The sequence below is a fragment of the Alligator mississippiensis genome, chromosome 11 (assembly GCF_030867095.1).
Source record: "Alligator mississippiensis isolate rAllMis1 chromosome 11, rAllMis1, whole genome shotgun sequence".
In the NCBI taxonomy this organism is placed as follows: domain Eukaryota; kingdom Metazoa; phylum Chordata; order Crocodylia; family Alligatoridae; genus Alligator; species Alligator mississippiensis.
In genome coordinates, this window is record NC_081834.1 from 35,203,929 (window position 1) to 35,231,581 (window position 27,653).

The window sequence follows — 27,653 nt, forward strand, 5'->3', positions numbered from 1 at the left end:
AGAGAGTCATGAGATTGGTTTGAACAAAGAAGCTGCTCACATGCTTATCATATGAGATTCTCTTCTTAAAGTGGTGGAAACCCATCTACTTGGGAATTCTCATGAACTTCAGAGAGGCTAGAAGTCCCAGCAAGAAGATGAGAGAGAAATCTGAAGAGTAAAGGGAAAGGTGGGACAGAAACTCAGAATGAAATACAATTTATTTAGATAAAATTTAAATCACCTTTCCAAACTGAAAACTTTCATGTGAAAAGCAGGTAGGACTTATTTTCAAACTGCTTTACTTTGAATTCCTGACTGTCTTCTGCATTATTTTCTTTTCCAAGATGGTTAAATGCAGATGAGATTTAAGTTAAAACACTGCATAGTAAATTATGGTTGGTTGGATTTTACAACGAAGGTGCAATTACAGTATTCAAACCATTCTTTTTAGGCTTTTCTTTGTTTATTTGGAAGGAGAAGTATCCAGAAATATAAGTTGCAAAAACAAAACAGAGGAAATAGCACAACGTTCAAGGTTCAATTTGTAAATGGCTTACAAGTACAAGAGCTATTTTTAAACAACGCTTCAAAACAGGCAGGTGCTTTCAATGTGGCAGTAATAAAGAGAACAAATGGTATAGCTACAAGACTTGGTGGGAAAAATGAGTCTTATACATTTCCGTGTGTGAACGTTACTTCCCGCCACATTTGTGATAAATGGAAATGGAGTTGTAGAGAGTTGGCTTGTATATTTGCTTGCCTTTCAGATTGAACAGTTTTTGTTTTACATTTTTGTTTTGTAAGTCAGTGCTGGCTTTGATAACTCACCCTTTGATAACCAAACTTTCTTTGGGACCTCTTCAGGTATTTTGGTAGTCTGATACATGACAAAGCACGTTTCTGACTCAGAGCTGCATTGCTAGCTATCCTTAGCATTTTATAAAAAGAGATGGTGCATATTTGTTTCATCAGCATCTTGACTATTCCATCATACTATAATGATGCTGTGCCTCATGAACCAATAGGCAAACTCACAGGGTGACACTCTGAGAACAGAAGTCTTGATGAAGATCTCCTCACTCAGATCCTCCTTCACATGGATTTCACCCCCAACCTATTAGGGGCATGGGAAGCCAAGTTCAGCCGTAGTTCTCCATCAGCACTCAAGCAAGATGACTTCACGGATCCGCATTACCAATGATTCCCCTGGCTGCTGTCCAGAAGGATCGCTACAGAAAAGGTGGTATCAGCCTTTGAGACAGCAGTCTTTGCTTTGTACTGTCCCAGACAGTGGCATTGCCAGTACATCTGTCCATCGCAGCATCTGACCTGTCGAGTCTTCATTGTAATCCAGAGCCAAAGTCTGGAACTCTGGAGCTCCTTCTTCTCCATGGAAGGATGTGGAGACAGTACCATAGGGACAGCTGCCTCTCTCCTGTATAGAGGGAGGTGATCCATCCACTTCCCCTATTCCTAAATTTTGTGTGGCACATGGGCTTTTGTTATTAGCATCAAGTCAAAGCCACAAACATTCTGCTTCCCTGATACAGATATGTAGCCACCCAGGTCTGTTCTGAAACTTTGCATGTTGCAGTGCAAAATTTGCTGTTTCCATGGAAAAGTAAATGGAACTATGTTGATTATGCCACCGTGAATTTGGGCTTGAAGTCTTGACTCTGCACATTTTATGAAAATGGTTTTCCTAAGAAGGCAGTAAGGATTAATAACCTCCTGCATATCAAGTTTGAAAAACCTCTGATAATTACTTGGTAGCTGTCTGCAGTTAAAAATTTTATGTTATTTAGAGAGATGCAGCTGCAAATCAGATTGTATTTTACCAGGTTTAATAGTAGTTTTTTTCATTTATTTATAAGCCCTTAGCATTATCTTTTGTTGAAGTTAAGACCTATTTTTTCTGTCTTCAGAAAATGTCCATCTCATTAGATGCCATAAAAAAATATTTATTAACATAGCAAGAAAAGCCTTTCCCTGATTACATTGGGCCTACTCATTTCTAACTCAGGCTTAACAGATGTGTAAAAACTTTGTCAGAATACAGACTATATACAGGATTGAGCCAATTTTTTTTTTAATTGCATTTATTTAAGCAGCATTTAAACATTTTTTTTTCTGATGAATTCACTCAATCCAGTGATTTCAGTTCTGGGTACTGAGGTTTTGAGAAAACTGTCAACCTTGTTTTGGCCATTTTCAGGGAAAAAAAGTACTATGGTAAAATATTATAAATTATGTATATTTAGTAACTCCCAGTCAGCTACAGTGCCTCTCTTATGAAGACCAAAAAAAAAAAAAAAAAAAAAAGTGAGGCCGTCTGTGCAATCACTGCAGCCAAGGAGTTAAAGTATACAGAGATTCTTCCCTATTTCAGAATGACAAAGTCTTCAGGGTGTAAAATGTAGCCAGTTCTACCATGACATATAATATTAAAGCTCATGTACCACCAAGTGCCTGAAAGTAATTGCTTTAATGGGTATAAAATCAGCCACAACAAGTAGCAATTTTCTACAGCCAGAACAGTTTAGCAGACTTTTGCCTGCAGAGTCTTGCTTTCATGAAAACTGTACATGCTGCAAATTAATGTTAATCTCCTAAGGGAAAAATTGGCTAACAAATATATAATGTGTGTATTTTCAGAGAGACAGCAAGGGAATAAATGCCTGTGTAACTTTTTTTCAAAAGAAACATTAATTGTATATCCCATTCAAACACTTGAAGTTAATGTTTATTGTTCATAGGGGTCATCTTTATGTAAAGTGTTCTAAATATTTTATAGATTTGGATTATAAATTGGAATGTTACTGTGTGCAGTAATTAAAGAAAACTTTCATAATGTACAGCAAGCTAGCTGTGTAACTTATGTACTAGTATTCTACTTTTGCTCCATTTCTAAAATGAAATTATGAATATATGAACGTATCATACTATTCTTGTCATATTGATACTTAGCATCCATAGCAGTGTGAAGATAGCATAGGAGAAAATTATCTGTTCAGTGTACCATGCAATCCCACTCATACTAATTAGACCTGTGAATTTAGGGCTCAGTCTTGCAAATTGTTATGTATACAGGAAGATCTTCTATATTTTGCCTCTAAAAAATGAATTGTTTCATGTCTGGATGGCAATAATCAGAATATTTATGTGATGAATCAGCATATTGGTGCTACTTTTGCTGTCAATGAGAACCATATCATGTATGTACAAATATGTGCTTTCTGAATGACTCATCAGCAGTGATATTTAGGTTATTCCTGGACCTGGACCTGGAACTGCAACCCCTTTTTGGAATATTACAATTAAAATAATTTAGGTGTTAACAAAAAATTATTCCAGATATTTCCAACAATAGCATCCAGGGCCCAATTCTGCCTCCATCACAGAGACCTTTGTCCTTCCAGTCTAAGTTTTCCCTCTGCCTATCCAAGGTCTAGTTAGATCTTCAGCAAGTAAACAGGCATTAACTTACTCTTTTGGGCCTTGGTTCCACAAAAGTTTAAAAGATGAAGATTGTTAATTAGGGTTATTCATATACTTTAAGTATATTTCCTTAAATACTTTTCTGTTGGTACCTCATAAACATCAAGAATGTAAAGTTGGGGATTCATAGAGTCATAGATGTTAGGGTCAGAAGGGACCTCAATAGATCATCGAGTCCGACCCCCTGCATAAGCAGGAAAGAGTGCTGGGTCTAGATGACCCCAGCTAGATACTCATCTAACCTCCTCTTGAAGACCCCCAGGGTAGGGGAGAGCACCACCTCCCTTGGGAGCCTGTTCCAGACCTTGGCTACTCGAACTGTGAAGAAGTTCTTCCTAATGTCCAATCTAAATCTGCTCTTTGCTAGCTTGTGGCCATTGTTTCTTGTAACCCCCGGGGGTGCCTTGGTGAGTAAAGCCTCACCAATTCCCTTCTGTGCCCCCGTGATGAACTTATAGGCAGCCACAAGGTCGCCTCTCAACCTTCTCTTGCGGGGGCTGAAAAGGTCCAGTTTCTGTAGTCTCTCCTCGTAGGGCTTGGTCTGCAGGCCCTTACCCATACGAGTGGCCCTTCTCTGGACCCTCTCCAGGTTATCCGCATCCTTCTTGAAGTGTGGCGCCCAGAATTGCACGCAGTACTCCAACTGCGGTCTGACCAGCGCCCGATAGAGGGGAAGTATCACCTCCTTGGACCTATTCGTCATGCATCTGCTGATGCACGATAAAGTGCCATTGGCTTTTTTGATGGCTTCGTCACACTGCCAACTCATGTTCATCTTGGAGTCCACTAGGACTCCAAGATCCCTTTCCACCTCTGTGCCACCCAGCAGGTCATTTCCTAGGCTGATCCCTTTCCACTTCTGTGCCACCCAGCAGGTCATTTTCTAGGTCATTTCCATAATCCCTGCCACTCCCCCAGCTCCTCCCCATCCCCCACACCTTTGCTCTAAAACTGGTGTTTAGTATCATAGGCGACACATAGGGGGGCACGTGCCCCCCCTGTCAGGGCCACTGCTGATGCTGGTAGCAGTGCCTGTGGGAGCTCGCCAGCTCCACTCCCACTGCCAACGCCAGCAGCAGCACCTTCAGGAGCTCACCAGCTCCACCGCCGATGCCAACAGCTGTGTCTGCAGAAGCTCGCAAGCTCTGCTGCTGACGGTGGCACCTGTGAGACCTCGCCAGCTCTGGCCCTGTGGCCAATGCCGATGGCAGTGCCTGCAGGAGCTCACCAGCTCTGATCCTGCTGCCGACGCCAACAGCAGTGCCTGCGAGAGTTTTCCAGCTCCGCTGCTAACAGCGGCACCTGCAGGAACTCTCCAGCTCCGCCGCCAACGCTGACAGTGGCACCTGCGAGAGCTCGCCAGCTCCAGCCCCACTACCGATGCTGACTGCGGCTCCTGCAGGTGCCCACCCAAGACTTGGGAGACACCAGTCGCCCATGTTCAGTATAACAAATACATTCTTTTCTCAAGTCTGTCTTAGTAGTGCCTTGGCTTCGTATCATGTCTAGCAGACACTGCATGTTAGTGAAAGGGATGGTAAGAAAAGGTACCTATACATGAGTGTAGAGGCTGCTCTGACATGCTGGAATTCCAGAACATAAAAGCAAACTCAATTAATCACGGGCCTCGTGTATCAGCATCCCTGTGCTTAAAAATGGTGGCAGCGGTGCTTGTTGAACAAGCTTTAGTTCAAGCACACCACCACCATTTTTAAGCAGGGGGACTCTGATACAGGAGCCACAGCAGTGCTTTAATTAGAGCGGCTCTCAGAGCCACTCTAATTAAAGCACCGCCCCATCCACCTCCGGAGCATGTGTAAAAGTGCCCTAATGTGCTACAAAATACCTTTCTCAATATCACTAGCTTCAGCTAACAAGTTCATCTCTCCCTAATGAAGGTCTAGTGATTTTATACTAGATTATTAGTAGCTACCGTGCTACTTTGACTAACATCAGGCAAGGGCCCATGTGTTTTTCCTTCCCATGAGCTCCATTTTCTGGTACTGGACCTTTTGGATAGGTTGGGGGGGGGGGGGAATTTTGACTCAAAGCATGAATATCTAGCTATCAATTTTGACACAAAGCACAAATATCCATCAATCGATCGACTGATCGAAAGATAGATATTCGTGTTTGTGTCCAAATTTATATAAAATATATAATAAAAACATAATTATTGTGATTACTGTTGTCACCCAAACATGAACCAAGAATGTTTCTGAAAGCCAAATATGGTACTGGCCTTTTTGGACAGGTTTATGAGGTTTAGTAAAAGACAGGATTTTACTAAAGTTCCTATCATGTGAACCTATTTATTGTTGGTTCTAACCCTATAAAACTTTTAAAAAATTAGTTAAAGTTTTCCTTAGGCTGAATATTTTTCTGGAAAGGTACTGCCAAAAGAATTCTCAGAAATTCTTGAATAAGTCTAAGGGAAAACAATATGTTATTTCACCTATTTTATAATTCTCAGCTGACCTTTTCTTTGAAAAGTTCTGGTACACCCATGCTTTAGAGGGGGACTTGAAGTTTGGTGGGCTGGGGCAAGGAGGGGCATTGAGAAAATGACTTTGACTAACTTCTGACTTCATGTATAATCTATGCCATTTGATTAATTTCTAACCATGATTTGAGATGTAGTTTTATCTTTTGACCCTCCATCACTACCAGTTCTGTCACTCCGGTCTTTGTCCTTACTGTAAAATAACAAATTCTCTGACAACGTTACTAGAAAATGAAGGCCTCAGGCTTAACCATATGAAATCCATCATGGTCAGAATAAGAATTGTTTTTAACAGACATCTCCTTTTTTCATTGGTTTCTAATTACAGGCACCTGACAGCTGTAATTAAAGCCTTCATAACTATATACTGATTACCAAGGTGTCTAGTTTTCCCAATGTCCTAGTAGATGTACCTGGATATATTACATCCTGCTAAACAACTGAGCTAGTATCAATCATAACAATTACTATTTTAGACATAACTGTTACAAAGAAAGTAATTATAGCTGGCTTCTTGGCTCAGATTATGAACCTGTTTTGTTCTGTTTTTCTACAGCACATTATTAAAGCTAGTGGATGACTAAAGCTCCAGTGGACTATGATAATGCAAATAATAAAAAGTAGTAACCTGGGTTTTGCAGCTCAGAGTGGTCTCTGCTCAATAAGACATAGGTTTCCAGCTCATCATGTAACCTGTACACTTTTAGTATTTTTCTCCCCTAAAGCTTAATTATGTACAGTAGTTTTTTTTCAAAGGTGGCTAGACCCATTTCATAACTCTTTTGTTCCTATACTTGGACCTGACTTGAAGTTTTGAGGGGATTGTCCACCTGGCATTTTTGTTCTGTCCCTCTTTTTAAACAGTTCATACTCCTCAACCAGTAACATCTAGTGAAACCGTATCAGATAGCATGAGTAGTAGAGCTACACCTTGTTCTTCTTGTTGAAACCAGGTCCAGAGTGGACTTTGTAGAGCCCTATGCAAAATAGTTATGTTGGAGGTCACTGACAGATTTCTGTGGCTGATTTGAGGCTGTGGAATGAAGTGTTTTTCAGCTGGACAGGTTGGAAATCTTTCTCAGGACTGCTTGAAAATGTCTTGGATGTAAGATAGATCAAGGTTCTTATGCCTGGGAAAAAGGAAATGAGATGATATCCACAGCTGGTGAGTATGTTGCACTAGAAAAGTGGGTTATCTTGCCAATCTTAGGTGCAACAGGCCAGTAACTGGGGTAAACAGTAGGTATGTATGGAAAGAACAGTGTCAGAATGGAGTTTTCATGAGCATGCACCCTGCAGGCCCTATTACTGGAAATATGGGATATGTATGGCTGGCCCTTTGACGGGGAGAAAAGCAGGGACATCACATTTTTGACAGGGCTCAAGCACTTGCTATCATTCTGTAACAAGTTGTGGATTACTCTGCCATTCTACAGTTCTAAGGTGACTTTATGAGGAAAAGATGGCAGTGAAAGAGAAACAGAGGAATGCAATTTTTATTCAAATTAATCCAATCTATGCATTTGGAATGAAAACCAGGAAGGAAGATGGCTCCTATGTGCAGCTTGAAGGATTATTTGAATTCAGTTTTAGATATTCATTACTTAATCCAAAGGAATCAGAACTCTGGGTAGAGGTGATAACTTTTATTAGACCAACTAGATATTTGCACAAAAAAATACTTTATTTGTAAGCTGTTGGGCACACACACCGTTCTTCGGGTATAGGAGAATGCAAAGATTGTAAAATTTCTCCTAGGCGGAAATGAAAATTCATGTCACTTAATCCAGTAATTCAAGACAAAAGTCTATGGGTGAGATCCTGGCTCTGCTGAATTCAGGCCACTGACTTCAATAAGCCCAGGATTTAGAATCATAGAAACAGAAAATGAGGGTTGGAAGGGACCTCAGGGGGTCATTTTGTCCAACCCCCTGCTCAAAGCAAGACCATCCCCAACTAGATCATTCCAGCTAGGACTTTATCAAGCTGGGTTTTAAAAACCTGCAACCATAAAGCTTTACTTTCCTACACTAAAAGTTCTACACTTGGGCATAATTTTCACAAGTGACTAATAATTCTAGCTGTCCGACTGGAGACGCTAAAAAAAAAAAAAAAGGCCTGCTTTATTCTTTGAAATCAGCCTGTTGAGGTCTGATAAACTGGACATCCAAAACCACTAATCATGTGTGAAAAACTGCTTTATTCTTTAAAAGAATATATATTAACTTATGTGTTGGAAACTGTGAAGAGCCCAAGAGTACTTACCAGGAGTGGGCCCCTAGGCAGGGGAATTTGCCCAGCTGGAACGGTGTAACTAAGCTGCAATGGTATCTCCCAATCCACCCTGGCCCTGCTTTATCACCTCGCCAGGTGAGACAAATCGACCTAATTAAGCGGCCAGGGCTATTTCTGGCACAGGAAAGATGAGATGAAGGAGAGAGAGAGTAGAAGAAGAAGACAGCAGGGATACCCATCTGCTGCCTGAAACAACAGTCACCAGGAACGGGGCAAGAGACCTGCTGGGTCTTGTGAGCTTGAAGGAACTCCTGTACCTGCCCTTGGGTCAGCTAGACTTTTCTGCAACTCCCAGAGATCCAGGATAGCTTTTGCTCAGTTTGTTTACTTCCCAGGTATCTTATTTTCCTCTCAGGTAACAGTAGTTAATGTTGCTGTATTTAGAAAGTCTCTGGACTTGTATAAAAGTATAAATACACATTTGCAGATATGTGCCAGGGATGTGAACATTGTTATCATGTTCCAGGAAACTGACATTTCTTTTTTCTCTTTGTCTTCCATTTGTTCAAATCTTACTTAAATGATTCCCTGTAGCTCTTGAAATATTTTAATTTTTGTACTATGCGGTTTAAATTTAACTTAATATGTAGCATGTTTTATTAAGTATGTTGTGGGGTGCAAGTATGATAATGACCCACTAAGTCATGATTGAGAATCCCTGCTCTATCACTTGCCTTCTGCAGTATTCTGCCCTTAATCTTTACTGTAAATAGGTCCCAAATCAGCAAAGTATACTCAAATTTAACCATATTTATGATTGCATTGAGGATGTGCTCCATTGAAGGTAGGAGAGACATTGCCCAAAGAATGCTCACAATTGCTATAATAACCACTCAGCTATAGCTGGTCGCTAAATGTCACCACTGCTCCATTTAATTATACAACACCAGAAAATTTACATGATAGAGTGGAGGCTGAAGCAGTGCTCTACTAAATTTCCAGATGGTTTATTTCTACATCAGGTTCTCTGCAGCTTCAGAAAATGCATACAGACTCTAGAATTGCAAAGAGAGCTCGGGCTTTGTAAGGAGTAAATACCAAGATGTACCACTATTTAATCAGACCTTCCAAAACACTCAAGAGAAATCCAGTGTCTCATTTGGCAGGTGAAATGTGATTTTCCTTTTCAGCCCATTTTATCAAACATGAAAATACTAGTTTACATATTCAATAGCACTGCGCATTACCTAGTCCTGAAGCTGCTTCTGCCTAAATGTGAGGAGTGTAGTGTGCTTTATGGGTCACTAGTACACAGCAAAAATACAGTTGATCTTTCTTGCATTATTTATTGATCAAATGTATTGATTCTACTAAACCAGCAATCAGATCTTGATCTTGATCTTGTTTCCTTCCATTTTCCTTCATGTTTTACATCCCGTATCACAGATTTTACATCCCATCTATGTTTTCTCACTGCAGGATACAGGTACCTGCTCTTGATGATAATGGTCTGTACTCAGAATCCGCCTCATGTCAGGAGAATAAAACCCAATATTATTCAGGCTTGGCAATAGGTTTGAAACTGGAAACCAAGAATTTGCAGGGGTTTTATTTTGTTTTGCTTTGCCTTTATTTAAGAGACCTTCATCGCTTTCATTAAGAAGAATAAATCTGCCACAAAGTATTTTGAAGTGCAACTTCCCAAGATTAGGTTCTGATTAGCACATTCTGGTTTTATAATAAGAAGGATTTTTGAACGCCTTTAGTTTTAACAAGTTTGCATCTTGCTCTTTTATGTTTCTTAGAGTTCAGTGGAAACCAACAGAGTGTTTGTTAGTGGCATGATCATGCTGGCATTACCTATTTGTCTGTCAACATAATGCTCCCACTGGCTGTTGGCCTGAAATCTGTAGTTAATCTGTCACAATCCTTTCAAAATTCTTCCGTTCAAAGGCTGTTAAAAAGTACTTCATTTTTTCCAAACTCAGTGGGACTTTATATATGCTTTTTTTTTCCAAGAAACCAAATACATTCTTCTCTAGTGTGATCTAGTTGCTTTTCAGAGGTATACAGAATCCATATCTCATAAATGGGTAACGTTCCTTTTTTCTGATAGTGGATATGTCTGCTGAAGTATTTGCACTGGATTTATTATCAAGCTTTGAGTAAGAAGATTAAACAGACAAGAGCAGAGAAACTTCAAAGGCTGACCAAACGTGCTTTGTGAGTTCTTAGTCCACTGATCTGTAATGCCTGCTTTTGCCTTTCTATCGTGAGCAATAAAAAATAAACCAGTAATGCATAATGTATTGTTTGATTGTAGTGGCTGAGCCCTAAATGCATTTGAGACGTGGGTGTACAATGCTTTTTTTTCTTCAATATAGCAGCAGAGAATGGACTTCACTGTTATAGGGTTTTCTAATAAATATTTGGCTGAATTCAGATATACCGTAGAGCTCTTTTTAGATATTACTTGCAAAAGCTTTTTTATCAGACACAAATGAGGGAGAAAGTGTGTTAGACTTAAGCTAGATTTTGTTTGTTTGTTTGTTTGTTTGTTTTCCAAATTGTACTTAACTCTAATGTTTCTGCATGAAGAAAATCAGGTAGCAATAGAAAGTTGGTTCTTTCACAGAGTACAGGGTAAAATAATCTATGATGACATTATATACAGTCAATCTGCTTTGCCATGTTATATTCTCAGTGTCAACTATCAATTAGATTTTGAGCTGCTAAGTATGGTTTTCAAATCTGTGGGGTTTATGAAGGAGATCTGTCTATCCAGATCCTACTTTCTGCGGAGTCTGAGTCCTTGAAGAGGGAAGTTATTAAAAAAACATAATATTTGCATACACAAAATATTCAATGCATTTAAAATGCTAAAAAGAGTGGATTATCAACAAAAGCCCTGTGATGTTATTCTTTCAAAGCCATGATAATTATAAAGTATACCTGAGCACCCCAACTGGGGGTTTGGTATAGACAAGTACAGTATGTATGTACCCATGTAACAGACAACATGAGAATAAGCTGCAGAACAGCATTAAGCCTGGGCATTTTGTGTATGTACGCACAAGTTTAACCAAAATCTCTATTTATTGCATATCACAAAGCAGTAGTGCCCATGCACACCGACAACAGCCAAACCCAATACTGACTTGGAAGACCGAATGTGTTGGCTGTAATCATTAAGGCCTGACAGCACTACTGAGCCTCACCCAACATGCAGAAGGCAGTGCAGGATTGTGCCTTATAGACCATGTCACATTTCATTCAGTCTCTTGAGTCGGTGCTTCTGGCAGAGGGTTTATTCGAAAAGATTGATTCTTTCATAGGGAAGGTGGCAGCAATATGTTGCAATCCTAGTTCAGGAAGAAAACAGGAAATGCGGAATACATTGTCAAATGTGACAGATGGTTTTATGTCAGTTGATTTCAAAACTACCACTGAAATGACGACTACTGGAAAGAGTAGGAGGCCTTCGAAGTGGCTGCAATAATTTAAAAAAATGAAATGTCTGTCAGGGAAAATAAGAGTGTATTTTACAGGAGGGAAAAATCTTAAGCCTTAAAAACTCAATGAGACTTAATTACGCAGAATGCTATCATCAATAGGAGCACCCTTTAGGCATCTTATTTGATATCTGTACAAATCAAGCAACTGTGCAAGTCATATATCATTGCAAAAAATGGTATTTTGACCTGCACAATAGACATGGTTTCCAAATTATAGAGGTTGAAGCAGCTGCATTGCATCAGATAACAGTGTCAGGCCATATTAGGCCTGTTACTCAGAAAATCCAAGAACAAAATGAAAGTACAACTCAGGATGAGTGATTTAAGCAGCAATTCAACCAATTCAGCAAAACTTTCAACATTGCTAATGACACTGTTGCCAAAGATTTCTGTCTGTGCTAGGACATACAAAAGAAGAACAGTAATTTGAAATATTTCAGAAAATGAAGATATCAGTGTTCTTTGTGAGAATCATATTGCAGCTTACAAAGATGGTGTCAAGCAATGTCTATTAAGAACTGAGGTCAGGTAGGACTGCTCTTGAGAACTGCATCTTATGCCTGTTGGCAGCACTGTTTAACACACAATCTAGATCCTTACGCTGTGAAAATATTTGAAAATCCTGTCTCACATTGTTCATGAAGCAGATAAAGTAGTGACCTATATCAGGTGTGGACTAATAAATGATTTTATCTTACTCTGTGACACCCTGAGCCAATGTGATTTTTGCTTGGGAAATTGACCATAGGATTGAACTAGAGTTTTCGTGAATGATTGATCGGCTATCATTCCTTGCTGGTGCTTTCAATAATTACTCTTCCATGGCATGCTTAGCTTACTGGATATTTAAATTGTGAGCCCCCCTGGGAGACTATAACAATTCTTTTTATGCTGTAAATGCATTTACTAGCCTGTTTGCCAGTAGGGAAAGTTAAGGTAGTTTTCTCTTATTTTGGACTTCATGGAGCAAAATAAAGAGCTGGACAGGAACTAATACATCAGTATATAAGGAAAATTCAGACCCAGCTGAGCCTCACAACAGGGAATATAGGGGAATAAGTAAACTTTTCATTCATTGTGTTGCAGACTGCTGTATTGACCAAGCCATTACACTCATCCGGCCTTTGTAAGTCATATTGATGGAGTTTTCATCAGACAGAAACCTGCAATTTTTTGTTAGTTTGTTTTTCTAGCCATAAATTCAGCAGGGTTTGACTGTCTCCATTAGACAGCCCCAGGTTTTGGTTGAGGAAGCCTTGAAAGTTCCTGCACCATTTTCATCCTCATAGCTCTACAAATGACATTTCACTTTGGTAGGGAAAATTAAAGCCAAGTTTAAATGTCCGTTACTTGAAAAACAATTTAAGACTATGTTTTGCAACCTCGTAATAATCAGCTTTTATCAGCAAGGCAGCCTTATTCATATAATTGAAATGGAAGGATGTTTAATATCTGGTATCTCTAAGCATTTCAACACATCACAATTAGTTGTTGGGTTTGTATTGTACTAGTAATATGATTTTGCTGCTGAGTGAGGATCAGGATACAGAGGAAGAGTTTACCAGCTCAGAAAGTTTGGAAATCCTTGGCTTGTGGCCACTTCTGAACTGCACACAATTCAGGATCATTAAATCTAATTGCCATGCTAATGCCACAGATTTTTAATTGCATTGCACAGACCTATAGCTTTGTTCTAGTTCACTTATAATTCAGGCTTGAAAAAGATTATGAACCTTGGCATCAAGAATTGTATTTGCAATAGAAATGGTCCCACAGATCCCATTTGTCCTCAAGGTTAGTTCCGTTCCTCCTATTCCATCAATATGCCTTGGTTTGTGAACGTGGTACCTCCTAATTTAAGAAGCCTGTCTCCTAGAATACCAATTTGATGTTTAATGTGTTAATAAAAGCTGCCTCACAATATGGGTGTAGACTGGTCTGTCAAGGGAAAAAGAGAGAAGAATTTATTTATATATGTATGTATTCAATTATTCATGTATATGAAACTTACATATATAAGTATATACATTTATGTATATGATTTTTTCAACAAAGTAACTTTTTCAGAAAAATATACAAAAAAGCATTATTTGAGCTCCTTACTATTTTGTTTCTTTGTGTCACACAATATTCTGCTTTTCTACCATTCTTTTTTATACTATGTTGTACATGCAGCTCAGCAAATACATCAGAATATGGTTTCTCTTTTTCTTTTCCAGGGTCAAAAGGCTTGGATAGAGAAGACCTTTTTAAAAAGAGAATGCATCTACATAATTGCCAACAACAAAGACATTAGCAGGTAGCATTTGAAACCTTTTCAATTTATTTGAAAAGAAGATGGTTACCATGGGGGTTAGTGGAATTGGTCTGGATGTACACAGGTGTAGGTTAGGGTTACTTTTACTCATTGCCTAGAGGGAGAAGGTGGTAGAGGAGCAGAAGTAAAAAAGATGTGTGTACACACTATGCAATCTGAAGCAGATACAAAGGAGCATAGAGAAGGCCAACACTGGAAGACAGGAGTGAGTAGTAGGGGAAAGCAGAGAGGGATAAGACCAGAGAAGCAAAGTGCGGCAAGTTTGCAGAGATTTTGAAAAACAAAAATCCCAGAATGAGCTCTGAGATAGATGAGGCAATGGAGAATGATACAGTCCTGATTCATGAACCAAAACATACCTGGTCTCAGCATTCTGGATGTTATATTACACTCCTTTATAGTACCATAGTACAGTACTATAATTCTAGATGTAACGTAGCATTATTGCCGTTATGTTATCAATTGGCAAACTGTGGTCCACTCACTGGTGGAAGAGAGTTCAAGATGCCTTTTCTAATGCCCCTCTGTTCTCTGTCTACATGATGGGCAACAGAGGAACAAAAGCAGGCCCCTCACAGCTACTACTTTACTGTAACCTGGGAAACATACCTACATAGTTCCTTCCTCCCAGAGAAGTGAAGTGAGTCACTTGGTCCTTAAGCATTAAGAAACACCTGTGGCCTGGTACACCTGAAAAAATGGGCTTGTTACATTTGTCTAGATACAGTTCATACAAGATGCTTCTGTGGCTCCTCTAACATTGTATGTGTGATATACAAAATAGGTAGATATGCAAGTCAGAGGTTGTGTGTATAGTCTAAAATCTAATTCTTCATTTCTATGGAACCTTAATTTCTCTTTTAAAACAGATATTGGAGATCCTGTATTCATTATTGCTCCAAACTCTAACTTTCAGGTGCTGCTGTGGCCAGCTCATTAGTCAACATATTCCACCCCCTCCAAGTATAACAGCTAACAAAAATGGAGAGGAAACAAAGCAGTTGGAAACGCATCCAGAAAAATGGTCTGTCAGTAAGCACACCCAAACATGCCCAACAGATGCCTATGGAAATCTTGAATTCCAGGGAGGTGGGCATTCAAATAAGGCCATGGTAAGGAGCAGAGCATATGCTGTAGTGACATATTCATCTGTGGTCAGGATCTTAGCTCACTAAGGGCCAGCTCCTTTGAAGTCAAAGAGAGTCTTTCTCTGTACCTCAGAGAGCTTTGGACCAGACTTCTGATCTTAAATATTTAGGGACAGTATCACGCCAAACTGAAAAGCATCTTATCATAATGCCTAGATCCTCACCTGGTTAAAATTGTCATAGTTCACTGAAGTTGATGAAGCTTATGTCATTTACAGTATTTTAATCACATACACACTCACTGCTGGCACGAAATGTGTTTATTTGTGGCCCAAGCATCCAAGTCAATGTAGGTATAAATGCAGCAGATTTATTTTACCAGATGTATAAAAGTGTCTAAGTGAATGTAAGAGAGGCAGACTTGAAAAGCTGAAGATTGGAGTCCTGCATTCCTTAACGCTGCAGGCACAGCATAAACACCAGGGCTAGGGACAGAAATTACACATAAACCAGTATAAGTGCTCAGAAACCAGTTCAAATCTGTAACACAACAGAAGTTCATTGCACATATACCACTTTCAAAATGGCTAAAACTGGTTTAAGATAAACCTAGATGGATGTAGTATCAGGCTTAACTGATTTAGGTTAAGTCTATTTATTGAACTTCTGTCCCAGATTCCCTCTAAATTCAAGTTAACTCACAGTCCCCCAGCATCCCAGGATGCTTTGCACCTTCCCTGCAAGCCCTCCCTCCAGAGTGGGAGGGCTGGCCTTGGCCCAAGCAGTCTGCGTCAGCTGAGCAAGGAGGTGTGCTCTAGTGCCCCTGGCTTCTGGCCTGGGTCACTAAAGGCAAGTGGCTGCATTTCTGGAATCAAAAATGAATGTCTGTTCATTTGCAATCCATGCAGTTTAGATTAACCTGCGAAGATTGAATTGATGCAGCCTCAGGCTTTTTGACTGACTGTACTTAGCCCAGCAGTCCAAGCTGTCTGTCCACACACACCTCTGCTCACTTCTGCTCCACTTCTGGCATCTGTCCCTGTACCTGTTTGTTTCATGGCCTTGTTGGTGAAACTGCCAAATGAGATGCTGTGGTATCAAGAGTTTTTAAAAATAATAAAAAAAATAAATACCATCTGGTTCTCTGGTTTTCTGCTTAATAAAATTGAAGTACTTTGAAAGGAAATTACCACAATATCATGGTTATAAAGATAAAAGAAGAAAAGAATGCTAAGAAGTGTGTGTGTGTGGGGGGGGGTTAAAAGGAACAAAGCAAATAGGAAAAAATATACATGGGCCTCCAGCCAAGTATGTAGGTTGCTACTTCTTTTTGATAGTCAACCCAAGATTCTAGGAACCAAAGAAAACACCTGTTCCCTTTCATGGTGCTAATTTTCCACAATTCAAATTCCATATGAGAATTTTGTCCACATTTTCCCACCCCAAAATGTTTTAAAGCTTTGTTCACATAATGAATGGCAGTCACAGCTACTCAGGAGTGGAGCAGAGGGCCTCAGACTGTCTAATTCTTTTCCTTCATAAGCAATATAGAAACTTTCACACTATGCTGTTTAAAAAAGATTAAAACCTTTTCTTATTGACATTAGATTTGTGTAACATAGGTGTATGATGCTCTGTCAATGGCAGATATAACAAAGAAAATAGGATGACAAAGACTGCTACAAATTATTTTGCAGTATATCCGTCTGTCATACGACACCAAGCCAGATTCGCTGCTTCATCTCATGGTGAAAGACTGGCAACTGGAACTCCCCAAACTTTTAATCTCTGTCCATGGGGGCCTTCAAAACTTTGAATTACAACCTAAATTGAAGCAAGTATTTGGGAAAGGCCTGATCAAGGCTGCTATGACAACAGGGGCCTGGATTTTCACTGGAGGAGTTAGTACTGGTAAGAACTGACCACCCTCTAAATTTGACTTATGAACTGAATGTTTTCACCTCCCATTGTTTCTCATTAGTAACACATGCATGAATGAAGCATAGGCTACAGTCCCATGGACCACTGGGCTTTTTTACACATAAGCACTGCTGCACCAGGTGCTTTGAAAAGTACCCAGCACTGCAAGGCATGCAGCTGTATAAGTGGCACGTCAGCACGAAAAAATGGCGGAGCTGCGTTCTTTAACTAAACACCTCAGAGGTGCTTTAATTCCAAAGCGTACCACTGCAATTTTCTGTGGGCTGATGTGCATTTCCCCACTTATACAACTGCATGCAGAACAGTGTAGTGTGTCAGCTCATGTGTGGAGCAGACTCAATTAATCAAGTCTGCTCTGAAGCAGCGGATCTCCAGCACGTGGGACAAAAAGGTACGTGTATAAATATGCCCATTATGATCATCCAGCCCAACCTCCTTGTAACAGAAACAACAGGACTTCTGTGACTTAACTCCCCTTTGCATTACAGTACAACTTGGCAGATTATCCAGTATTCATTTTATTTACGTAGAGTCCACCAGAAACATAGAAGAATTGCTCCACAGGTTAATTTCTGCCCACCCTCCTACACGCCCATCCCCTCCCCATCAAAAACTTACATCTTATTTCTTGTCTGAATGTGTCTGACTTCAACTCCCAGGCATAGGGATCTTGTTATAACTGGTCACGTCTACACGAGACACTGACTGCCCAATAGCCCATGACTATTGCACTGTAGCGTTGCATGGTGACACAACACTACTGCACAGTAGTCACAAGCTACTGTGCAATCAACATCATGAAAAAGCTGTTCCTCGGTGTGACTGTGCAGTAACTTTGGTTACTGTGCAGTCATTTAGCACTGTTTTATACAAGTACTAAATGACTAAGCAGTAATGACTGCACAGTCACTGTCTCATGTAGACACAGCCACTGTCTTCTAAATAATGAAGAGTCCTCTGCTCCCAGATTTCTGTTTCCTGTGCAGGTGCTTACAGACTTCTTGTTAAGCTTAACAAAATCATGGATCCACTTTGAATCCTCCATTGTAAAGCATGTTTTCCAAATCTTTGATCATCCTCATGGCTCTGCTCTGGACCCCTCCAGTTTTTTCAGTTGCCTTTAATTGTGAACACCAGAACTGGATGTTGTATTCCAGAAATGGTGCTAAATGCAGTGGGACTCTAACCCCTCTACTTTCTCTCAGGGGTCCCTGATGTACATATCCAAGGACCACATTAACTTTGTTTGGGCACAGCATTTCATTGAAAGTTCATATTCAGCTGGTTATCCATCATGATCCCAAGTCTTTTTTTTAGAGTTGTTGCCTCCTAGATAAGCATGGCCTATATTCTTTGTCCCAAGGTGCATGGCTTTACATTTAGCTGCACTAAAACACGTTGTTTGCGTTCTCTCAACTTACCAAGTGACCAGAAGGCTCTGTAAACTTTGTTTGATTTGAAAAAAAAATTATCAGTGATGATTTTATGTTTTTGTCTAGATACTAATAAAAACAGGGTTTCAAAGTGCAGGGCAAGGAACAGTCCCCATAGGACCCCAGCTAGGAAAACACCTTGATGATTCCCTATTTGCAGTTACATTTTGAAACTTGTAAGTTAGCAAGTGTTTAATCCATTTAACATGTGTCCTGTTGAGTTTGAAGGAAATGGAAACAAATTAGATGTCATTTTCAACCATAATATTTTTAAGCACCTAGTTTCTTTAACTACAATGTATCTTTATAGCTGGTTATTTTGTATGCAAAGACACCCATCCCAGATTATTATGACTGCAGGCAGACCTCTGGAACTGCATGGAGCCCCTCTGCCATGTGTTTGTGTTTCCTCATAGCACCCCCCCACAACACAGAGATGCTGATTGCTCTTAATGAGACCTATTTTATGTAAAGAAATGTTTACTTTTTTACTATTTAGTTTTCGGCCTTGAAAGGACTTAAAAAATTACATATGTGCTTAAATTGGCATACTGTGAATAAAATAATTGAGTTCAGTAGTTAAGTCTTTGCAAGGCTTGGACCTAAGTGACACCACTGTGGTTTCATGCAGGGGTTTGCTCCCACACATTACAAAATAAGATCAGGGCCTAAAAAGGCAATTGGGATACAGATGGCTTCTCTTCCTAGACTCTACTATTGCAAAATGTTGTATAGAGGATGTCTGTGCTACAGATTGCAGTATAGGGCAGCAATACCAGAAACAGCTTTATACAAGCTACTGTCTGTATTTGGGAGTACTGGCTGCAGTCCAGCCACAGCAGCACAGAGGGCTAATTTACTCAGCCAAGAGGCAGGTATCAAACTATTTGCCAGCATTTTCCTTTTAAGTCTTAAAAGGGTCAAGAGTGAATTTAACTGCATTGTGCCTATAGGTGTAATTCGCCATGTTGGAGATGCCTTGAAGGATCATTCTTCCAAGTCCAGAGGACGCATATGTGCCATAGGAATCGCACCATGGGGTATTGTAGAAAACAAGGAGGATCTGCTTGGGAAAGATGTAAGTTTCTTCTCTAATAAAATCCCTCTGTAGTCAGATATTATTCTTGTCAACCATAGAATAAAGGACATGGTTTATCTGTTTTCAGTTTGTGCATGTTTGTGTTTTCACTGTGTCCAAAATGCATCAAGAGGTAATGTTAATGTGTGTTCTGGAATTGATGTTTTGCTAAAGAAAGAAGAGGTAGGCATTACTAACTGGGTGGGGACTCTGTCTCATTTATAGAGGGTAAAGAAAGGACCCTGTAGGTGTTAACTTTAATCCCAGGAAGGAGAAAATAGGAAACGTTGACATAAGGATTAATGGATGATGGTTAAAAATGGGGCTATATGAATTCATGGTGATAGATCTATTCATGGCTATTGAACAGAACAGTTGAAGATGTTTCCTCTGACATCTCTAAACCAATAATGGTGGATACCAGGAAGAGTATGGAATAGGGGATAGATCACTCCAGTTTGATGCTCTCCCTCTGTAGCATACATCCATGTCACAGTCAGAGGCAATTTACTGGGCTTGATGGAGCATTTGTCTGACCCATTATGGCACTTACATTCTTATGATTTCAATCTTGAAACCCATAATATTGCACATGACTGTCTAATATCTCAGGTGCTTACTGTTCATGACATACAGGACAATTCATGCAAACTGAGAAGCATGCATTGTTTTCAGTGCAGCTAATGAAGTAATAATTGTTTTAGAGATACTTGTACTTTTGGTTGCTGTTGAGGAGAAAGGGTTTTAAAAAAAACATTATTATGTATTCATCTTATTTGCTGTCTGGTCAACAAAAATAAGTACAGTGTATAGAGCTAAGCAGATCCAATTTAGTGAAAGGGGAATGGGATGCAGGGCTTCTTTTGGTACAGGGGAAAGTCTTGGGTTATAACACCCACGTTATTAATCAAGTACTTGGTTAGGAAATGATGAAGGCCCTTGCATGTGTACAGAATGGTTGTTGAGTGTGAATATTGTGAGCTCCAGGTGTTAAAGAAGGGGAATTCTTTTTTAATGGAGGAAGCAAATACATAATACAGTGATTATGAAGAGTGGATTAATAATTGGCAAGGAACACATGAGGAAGCACACAAATATGACTCCCATTCTCTGGGGAATGTCTGAAAGTCATATGGCTGTGAATAGCTAAAGAGAGAGAGAATCTCCTTTATACCATACTGTACTCTAAAGGCCTGCACTGCTAGATTCTTTCTGCGATAATGTACATGCTGGTATTGGGAACTGTAGCAGTGAATTTGCAACACATGTATTAGTAGCAAATAAAGCCATCCCTCTCCCTCTTTCACTTATGGTATCCTTATCTATTTGACAGGTGACAAGAGTTTACCAGACAATGTCAAACCCTCTCAGTAAGCTCTCTGTCCTCAACAGTTCTCACACACACTTCATCCTAGCAGACAATGGCACACTGGGCAAATATGGAGCTGAAGTTAAATTGCGACGTCAATTGGAGAAACACATCTCCCTTCAGAAAATTAACACACGTAAGTGCTGTGGGAATTTTCAAACAATCTGTAAACACAGTATCGTGAAGGAAGTGTGATTAAAACAATTAGTGTTAATTATAAAATCAAATAATTGAAATAATAAATTTAACATTGTGGGATTGTAATTTGATTTTTTTTTTGCCAGATGTTTACTGAAATGTTTAATTTTACCAATGTAATTGAAACATAAAATATGCTTCCTCTTTATGAATACTGAACACCTGATTCTTAGCAGGATGGAATATGCAGAAGAGTAAGGATCTAAAATGGGAAAGAGAAGTTGAGAAATAATATGGAGAAAATTCAAAGACATGAGACTTTAAGGGAAGAGAGGGGGCAAAGGCAAAGGAAGACGAAAGTATTTGTCTGCTACCAGACAGTGTTCAAAGACATCATTTAATGCCCAGCAGGGACAGATATTTCATCTAATTCACATTTACTAGCATTCTGTTACTGTTGGTGGTTCCTGTTTCCAAGAATTTGTGCCATCATTTTTTATTTGTTTTATATGTATTCTTTCCCTTGAGTTTCACTGTACATGTCATGCTCAAAATTCTCTCCTAATTAATCAATCAATCAAAGATTTGGCTATTTAATAAAGCCACCTCCAGAAGATTTGGTTTAAGATTTTCATTTCTAAAGTGTTGTGCTCTTTAGTCCTTCCCTTTCTAAATCATTTATCAAATGTATTTCTACAATTTCTCCTGAGAGAGTTCTTTGCTAGTTTTTCTTCTCCATTAACTCTTTTCTACCACCCTGATTACTGTAAATCTTAAACATCTTAAAGAACTAAATAAAAGAACACAGGTAAGTTTTCGTATGATTGTGCAACAGTAATGATTTTTATTTTAAGTAAAATAATGATTACATAATGGGTCAAAAGGGCAAGGTGGATATTTACAACTGAATCCAGCACAAAAGGAAAACTGGCATATTATTTAAAGATTTTCCTGCTTCCTCTTTGGCATATCATTTGTTTGAGTCTCTCAGGTCTGTTATCAGAAGACTGAGGGCATAGAGACAAAACATTTTAAGTATCTGTCCTGTATTTGACAATTTTACAAAATCCAGAAATGGATTTCTGAGTTCTTTCAAGTAACTAGACTTGGAAAGACTCATAGATTTCATAGACATTAGGGCTGGAAGGGTCCTTGCGAGATCATTTGATCCAGCCCCCTGCTCCATTTTAATCAGTAAATATTAATGATAATTAGTGTTACCTCCATTCAGAAATCAAGCCTAAAGCATCTGTGTTGTCCACTAGTAACCAAAACATTCTGGAAATACTTACCCTATTGTTTTTCTCCTGTAGCAGACAGAATGAACTGAACAAGGCCTGAACAGTGGTTCATGTTTTTTAGTACTGTGATGTATGTGTGTGTTTCTCTTTCAAGCACTTGCACACACTTATAAAGGGGATAATCTAACTATATTTTTGTTATCTTGGCCATCAGCAGACACTCATCTGCAGGTGTATGACATGAGAGAAGTGTAGTACTCATAAAACAAATCATCAGTTCAGGAGAAATGGAACTAAGGGCCTAAGAGACAAGACATGCTGCATAAATTTCTTTTATAAGCTTTGGGGGATTTGTTTGTTTTGTTTCTTGTTTAACTGGTGGTTTTGCCCTCTAAAGACCAAAGCTGTTAATCTGAAAATGTACAGGAGTTAAGAGCATGTTGTGTGCAGGGCTTTGGTCCACTTACTACCACACCATAAAAATATTACCATTGTAAGTGGCACTGATTGGCACCCCTGTTGAAAGTTTTGCCAGGAATGGGTAAGGATTTAATGGCCATAGAGGCTGCACCAGTCTCTGTGCTCCCTCCAGCTCAGAGACGGGACAAAGCTAGTGGCTGGCCAGTCTGCAGGAACCTAGTGCTGTCCAATCCACGTCATGGCTGATCTTCAGAAAAAGGAATTAAATTGACAGGATTGAAAATATAGGTATCTTTCATAGGTTCTCAATTAGCTTTACTAGAAAACTAGATAAGTGTAACCTTTTTATGTTAAGTTGGTCAAGAATTAAAAACTGAGTCAACTTATATGTGATGGCATTGGCTTTACATTTTCTCATGCTGTAAGTGATCATTTGACCAAGATTGCAGTGACCATGTGACCTGTGGGCTTCCCTTTGTCATCCTATGCCTGGAGATCATAGTGAGGCAGGGACAACAAAGGGATGCTCAATTGTCATCTCGTGCATCGGCCAGACATTTCAGTTTGACAAAGAAGAGACCAAGCTTACATGTCTGTCTTATAAGAAAGCATAGGCAAATGTCGTCTTACTAAAGACATGATGTATAAGTAACAAACAAGAGACAAAGTAGCAAAAAGACAGTAGGTGAGAGACATCACAAAATTAACTGGGCCAACAAGGTCATAGAGTAAGCAGAGCAAATCCATTTGTAAATCTAACAAGATACCCATCTAACTGAGGCTGCATACACATAATCAAATGACCTGGGAGAATTTTCCTGGTAGAAAAACTTACCAGGAGATGCCTGAGCAGACATTTGAATGCTGAGCCCTTGAAAAGCAGAGAGCTTGCAGTGCTGACAGGGATGGATTAACCGTTTAGTAGGCCCTAAGCAAACAAACTCATGGGCCCCACTTTTTTCACTCAATTATAATATGTAAAATAAGCACAACTGGGCCCCTTCGTTATTTAGGGCCCCAGGCATGTGTCTAGTTTTCCTATGCATTAATCCAACCCTGAGTGCTGATGCTCCCGGGAGGCATGTATCCATATCTCAGCATGCTCAGAAGTCTTCCTCAATCTGCCAAGAGACAATGGCAGCAGTACATAAGGATTTAGGCATGCCTACATGTGATGCACATTATCTTAATGCACATTAAGGCGATTTAGGCTCTCATCTACACGTGCGTATGTTAAATGACATTAACATCATGTGTGTGGACTGATGTGGGACTAAAGTTAATCCCAAATTAGTCCATACACAGTGTTAATGTGCTTTAATGCATCTACATGTGTGTTAATGTGTTTTAGCTGTTTGCACCTACATTTGATACCTGTAAAAGCAAGGTGCAAATAACCTAAAATCGCCATTTGTAAGGTACATTAAGGGCACACACATGTAGATGCCCTTAATAACACACCTTAAATTGTGCTAAAGTGCCTTAAATCAGCTCATGTAGACATGCTCAAGGTAGCCCTGATTGACTGACCCAGACTGCTCAGCATCTGTGTCTCCCTGCAGCTCCATGCCGAGTCCCACAGAGAAGGGGGCATGTTCTGGTCCCTGCTTGGCTGGATCAGCAGAATCCAGAGAGCAACAAAGTCTGGGGGAGGGGAGGGGAGGGGAGGGGAGGGGAGGGGAGGAAAAGCAGAAGCAAAGCATCCTGGGAGCCCAGAGGACAGTACTGTGGCTTCTCTCAGGAGAAACTGAATGTGTTATGTTGCCTGAGATTGCAAAACAGATCACCACTTGAGTGAATAGTAAGTAGAAGACCCAAAGGAAGTAAGTTTACATGAAGATGGGTTGGGAGGCATTTTGCTTCAGTCCTTTGGAGCAGTGAAGCAGCATAGGGATATTTATCAAGTTATTGCACAGTATGGCTAACTCCATCTTTTTTCCTGAAACTCCCAAACTGTTATGGCCTACACTGAAGCCATAAACACATACAATGCATGTATTCCCCTCTCTGTAATGTACCCTGACACTGTTGGAGTTTAATAGCACGTCTGGTTTGTTCTTTAGGACTGGGACAAGGTGTGCCTGTAGTTGGGCTCATAGTTGAAGGAGGTCCCAATGTGATCTCAATTGTGTTGGAATGTCTGCGAGAAGAGCCCCCTCTCCCCGTGGTGATCTGTGATGGCAGCGGACGAGCATCTGACATTCTGTCCTTTGCGCACAAATACTCAGAAGAAGGGGGGTAAGATTTTACAGGAGCTGGTAATGCCGCAAGGCATGGATGGGGCAATAATTGTGCTGTCTTTAATCCAGGCTTCAATGCCTGTTTTAACAGGAAAGGGGCAAAATGTTCACAAAAAATGCTGCCCTGTGTTTCACTAGGCACTAGCTACCAGTTGGATTCCTGCCCAAGCGGTGGTGACTAAAAGTTGTTATCACCTGATGGGATATTTTGACACACTGAAATGAGTTGAGTCCAACCCTTATTTGATGAATTAATTAGCACTGCTGAATGGCCTCCCTGAAGCATTGTATGGCTGTAATTAAACTGGTTCCAGTTTAGGACACAGACCCTCTGGAGCAGTGCAGTGTGCTTAGTGTACTCTCCTGGTAAGTGAGAAAGGTGACTTTTTGTACTCTTTTAGGATGAGAAAGGAATTGAATCCACATCCCGCTTCCTGTATGAGTTTTCTCAACACTAGGTTACTGAAAGGGTCACTGTCACAGAAGAGTGAACCATATGATTTAAATGTGGTTTTCAGTCTCACATAGACACTTGCAATCAGGAGAGAAGTGGGGTTTGAGAAATACCCATCCCTTTGGTGTTTTCTGTTGGCAGGTGTAGGCATTTTCCTGCCCTGTGTGCTCCTGTTATGAATCCCAAAACTTGAGGCTCCTAATGCAGGGAGCCTGTTCTAATGTGCTGTAATTCCAGTGCATTAGAGAAGACTTGATTAATTAACATGCTCCAGCAGCCTCCAGCATCATGTGTATCAGCATCCCTGTGCTGAAAAATGGTGGCAGGGAGCTTTGAACTTAAGCTCATTCAACGTACCCCCACATGCCTTCCAGAGCACGTGTATAAATGCTCTGGGGGCCTAAGACTCGCATTCAAAGTATAAAAAATGTAAAGAATGTACCTAAGTAGCACTTGTGAATTCCTCGCCCAGTATTCAGCACTGCCACCCCTAAGTCCATTTTTAGTTCTGGCCTTCAATGCAAACAATATTTATTACTTTTTACATAGTAAGTCTAAGCCCATCAATTTACTGAAGCTGCTAATATTTTTGATTCAGCATCTTATTACTGACAGGTTTACCCTCATTTCCCTATTTTGAATAAAAGTTCCTTTTTTTCCCCTCAGCCATGTTTTCAGTCTCCTCAAATATAATTGAAGTAACTTATCAGAAATCAGTCTACCTGATACCTATCTGCTGTATGGCTGTCTCTTCCAGTGAGTGCAACACTAGGTCTGTTTTTTCCATCGGATAACAATGGTAAGATAAGTGTGATGAGGCTAGAGGGCTAAAGCTCAATAACGAGGAATCTTTGGAATCCCTAGAAAAAATAACTTTCTGATGAGTTCTGAATTTTACTGAAGTTAGCAGCTTCAGCATTCTCATTGCTCTCTGAATGCCTCCTAGGAATATTTGACATCTTCTTGGAAATAAAAGTATTTTATGAAAAAAAGTGGTGGAGGTTAGAGGGCTCACATTTCATCTTGCTTTAACAAGTCAAATCAAATCATTAAAAATGTTCTGAAGTGGTTTCAGATAGATTTTTTTTGTTTTATGGGGTTTTATTTATTTGATGTGTTAATAGGCCTATAACATGAGCTTTGAGGTACCTTGGCAACATTTAAGATCATAGTCCACATACAAATCCAATCTAGCAGCCATAATACAATAATTTATTATTATAAATTAAATCTCTTATTCCGGAGGCCAGATCTGGAGACCAGATCATGAGGGTTGGTAGCTCACCCATGTCAAAAATTTCAATTACAGTCTACAAGAGAAGAAAGCAGATGGAAACAATGGTCTGAAAGCTTTTGAAGTTGGAACAGGCAATGATGCATAAACCATAAAGTGAAGATGATTATGACAAAAGGTTATAAAAAATAAAAAAAATTCAAATTAATCTTCCACAGTGAAGCCAGGTTCATCTAGTAGAAATTAACATTCTGGCAGCAAAATATCTTTCATTCTATTTTTTCTAAAATCCCATTCCATAAGGTGAATGCAGGAGGCTTTGTAGTATTATGAGGTGAAGTTAGTGGTCTTGTGAGACATCCTGTTGAGATCCTTAGAGACTGAAATCCTTGATTCATCTTCACAAGGAGGTATATGGGTGCATATATTCATGCACTTTACTGGGGAGTTGACTAATTAGCTCCGCAGTAAAGCATCACAGTCTAAACATGTGTCGGTATTAGGGCACAGTAAATTAATTAACTCCACCATAGGATAGTACTGTCAGGGAAAGTACTGCCCTATGGTGGCATAATTTACTCTGCTGAAATGCACATGTAGATGGTGACAGAGGCTGGCTGGGGCACAAAGTTGCTAAAGTGTATGGGCTGCCTTCTGCCTAGCCCAATACTTCAGCACCTTCATGCCCCAGCCAGCCCCTCTGCCACCCAACGCTGCCACCTGGAGCCCAGGGCTGCTGTGCTTCAGCCCAAAGTGCTGTACTCCCAAGCTCATCTGTAGATGCTGTGCCCAGGAGCAGCTGACTCCAGCATGAACTGCGCCAGAGTTTGTCACATCACCTTAATGGCACATGTAGATGCACCCAATATGTAGCAGCAATGAAAGGTCCCTGCACTGCTCTGCTTTAATACCCCTTACATCTCTGATTGAAAAGACCCCTCCCCCCCCCATGTCCTTGCAATCTTTT

At 39.9% G+C, this 27,653-nt stretch overlaps 1 protein-coding gene across 1 annotated transcript in view; it reads left to right on the forward strand.

Annotated features, from left to right (window-relative positions):
* Positions 1-242: 242 nt before the first annotated feature.
* Positions 243-27,653, forward strand: part of TRPM1 (transient receptor potential cation channel subfamily M member 1) — a gene marked incomplete at its 5' end in the record, with an annotated part of 87,857 nt that continues 60,446 nt past the window's right edge. Inside the window, 7 exons of the mRNA XM_059714911.1 lie at positions 243-257; positions 13,953-14,032; positions 14,967-15,162; positions 16,836-17,049; positions 19,466-19,590; positions 20,924-21,095; positions 24,822-24,996. Coding sequence (XP_059570894.1) covers positions 243-257; positions 13,953-14,032; positions 14,967-15,162; positions 16,836-17,049; positions 19,466-19,590; positions 20,924-21,095; positions 24,822-24,996 — 977 coding nt within the window. The remainder of the gene's footprint in view (positions 258-13,952; positions 14,033-14,966; positions 15,163-16,835; positions 17,050-19,465; positions 19,591-20,923; positions 21,096-24,821; positions 24,997-27,653) is intronic.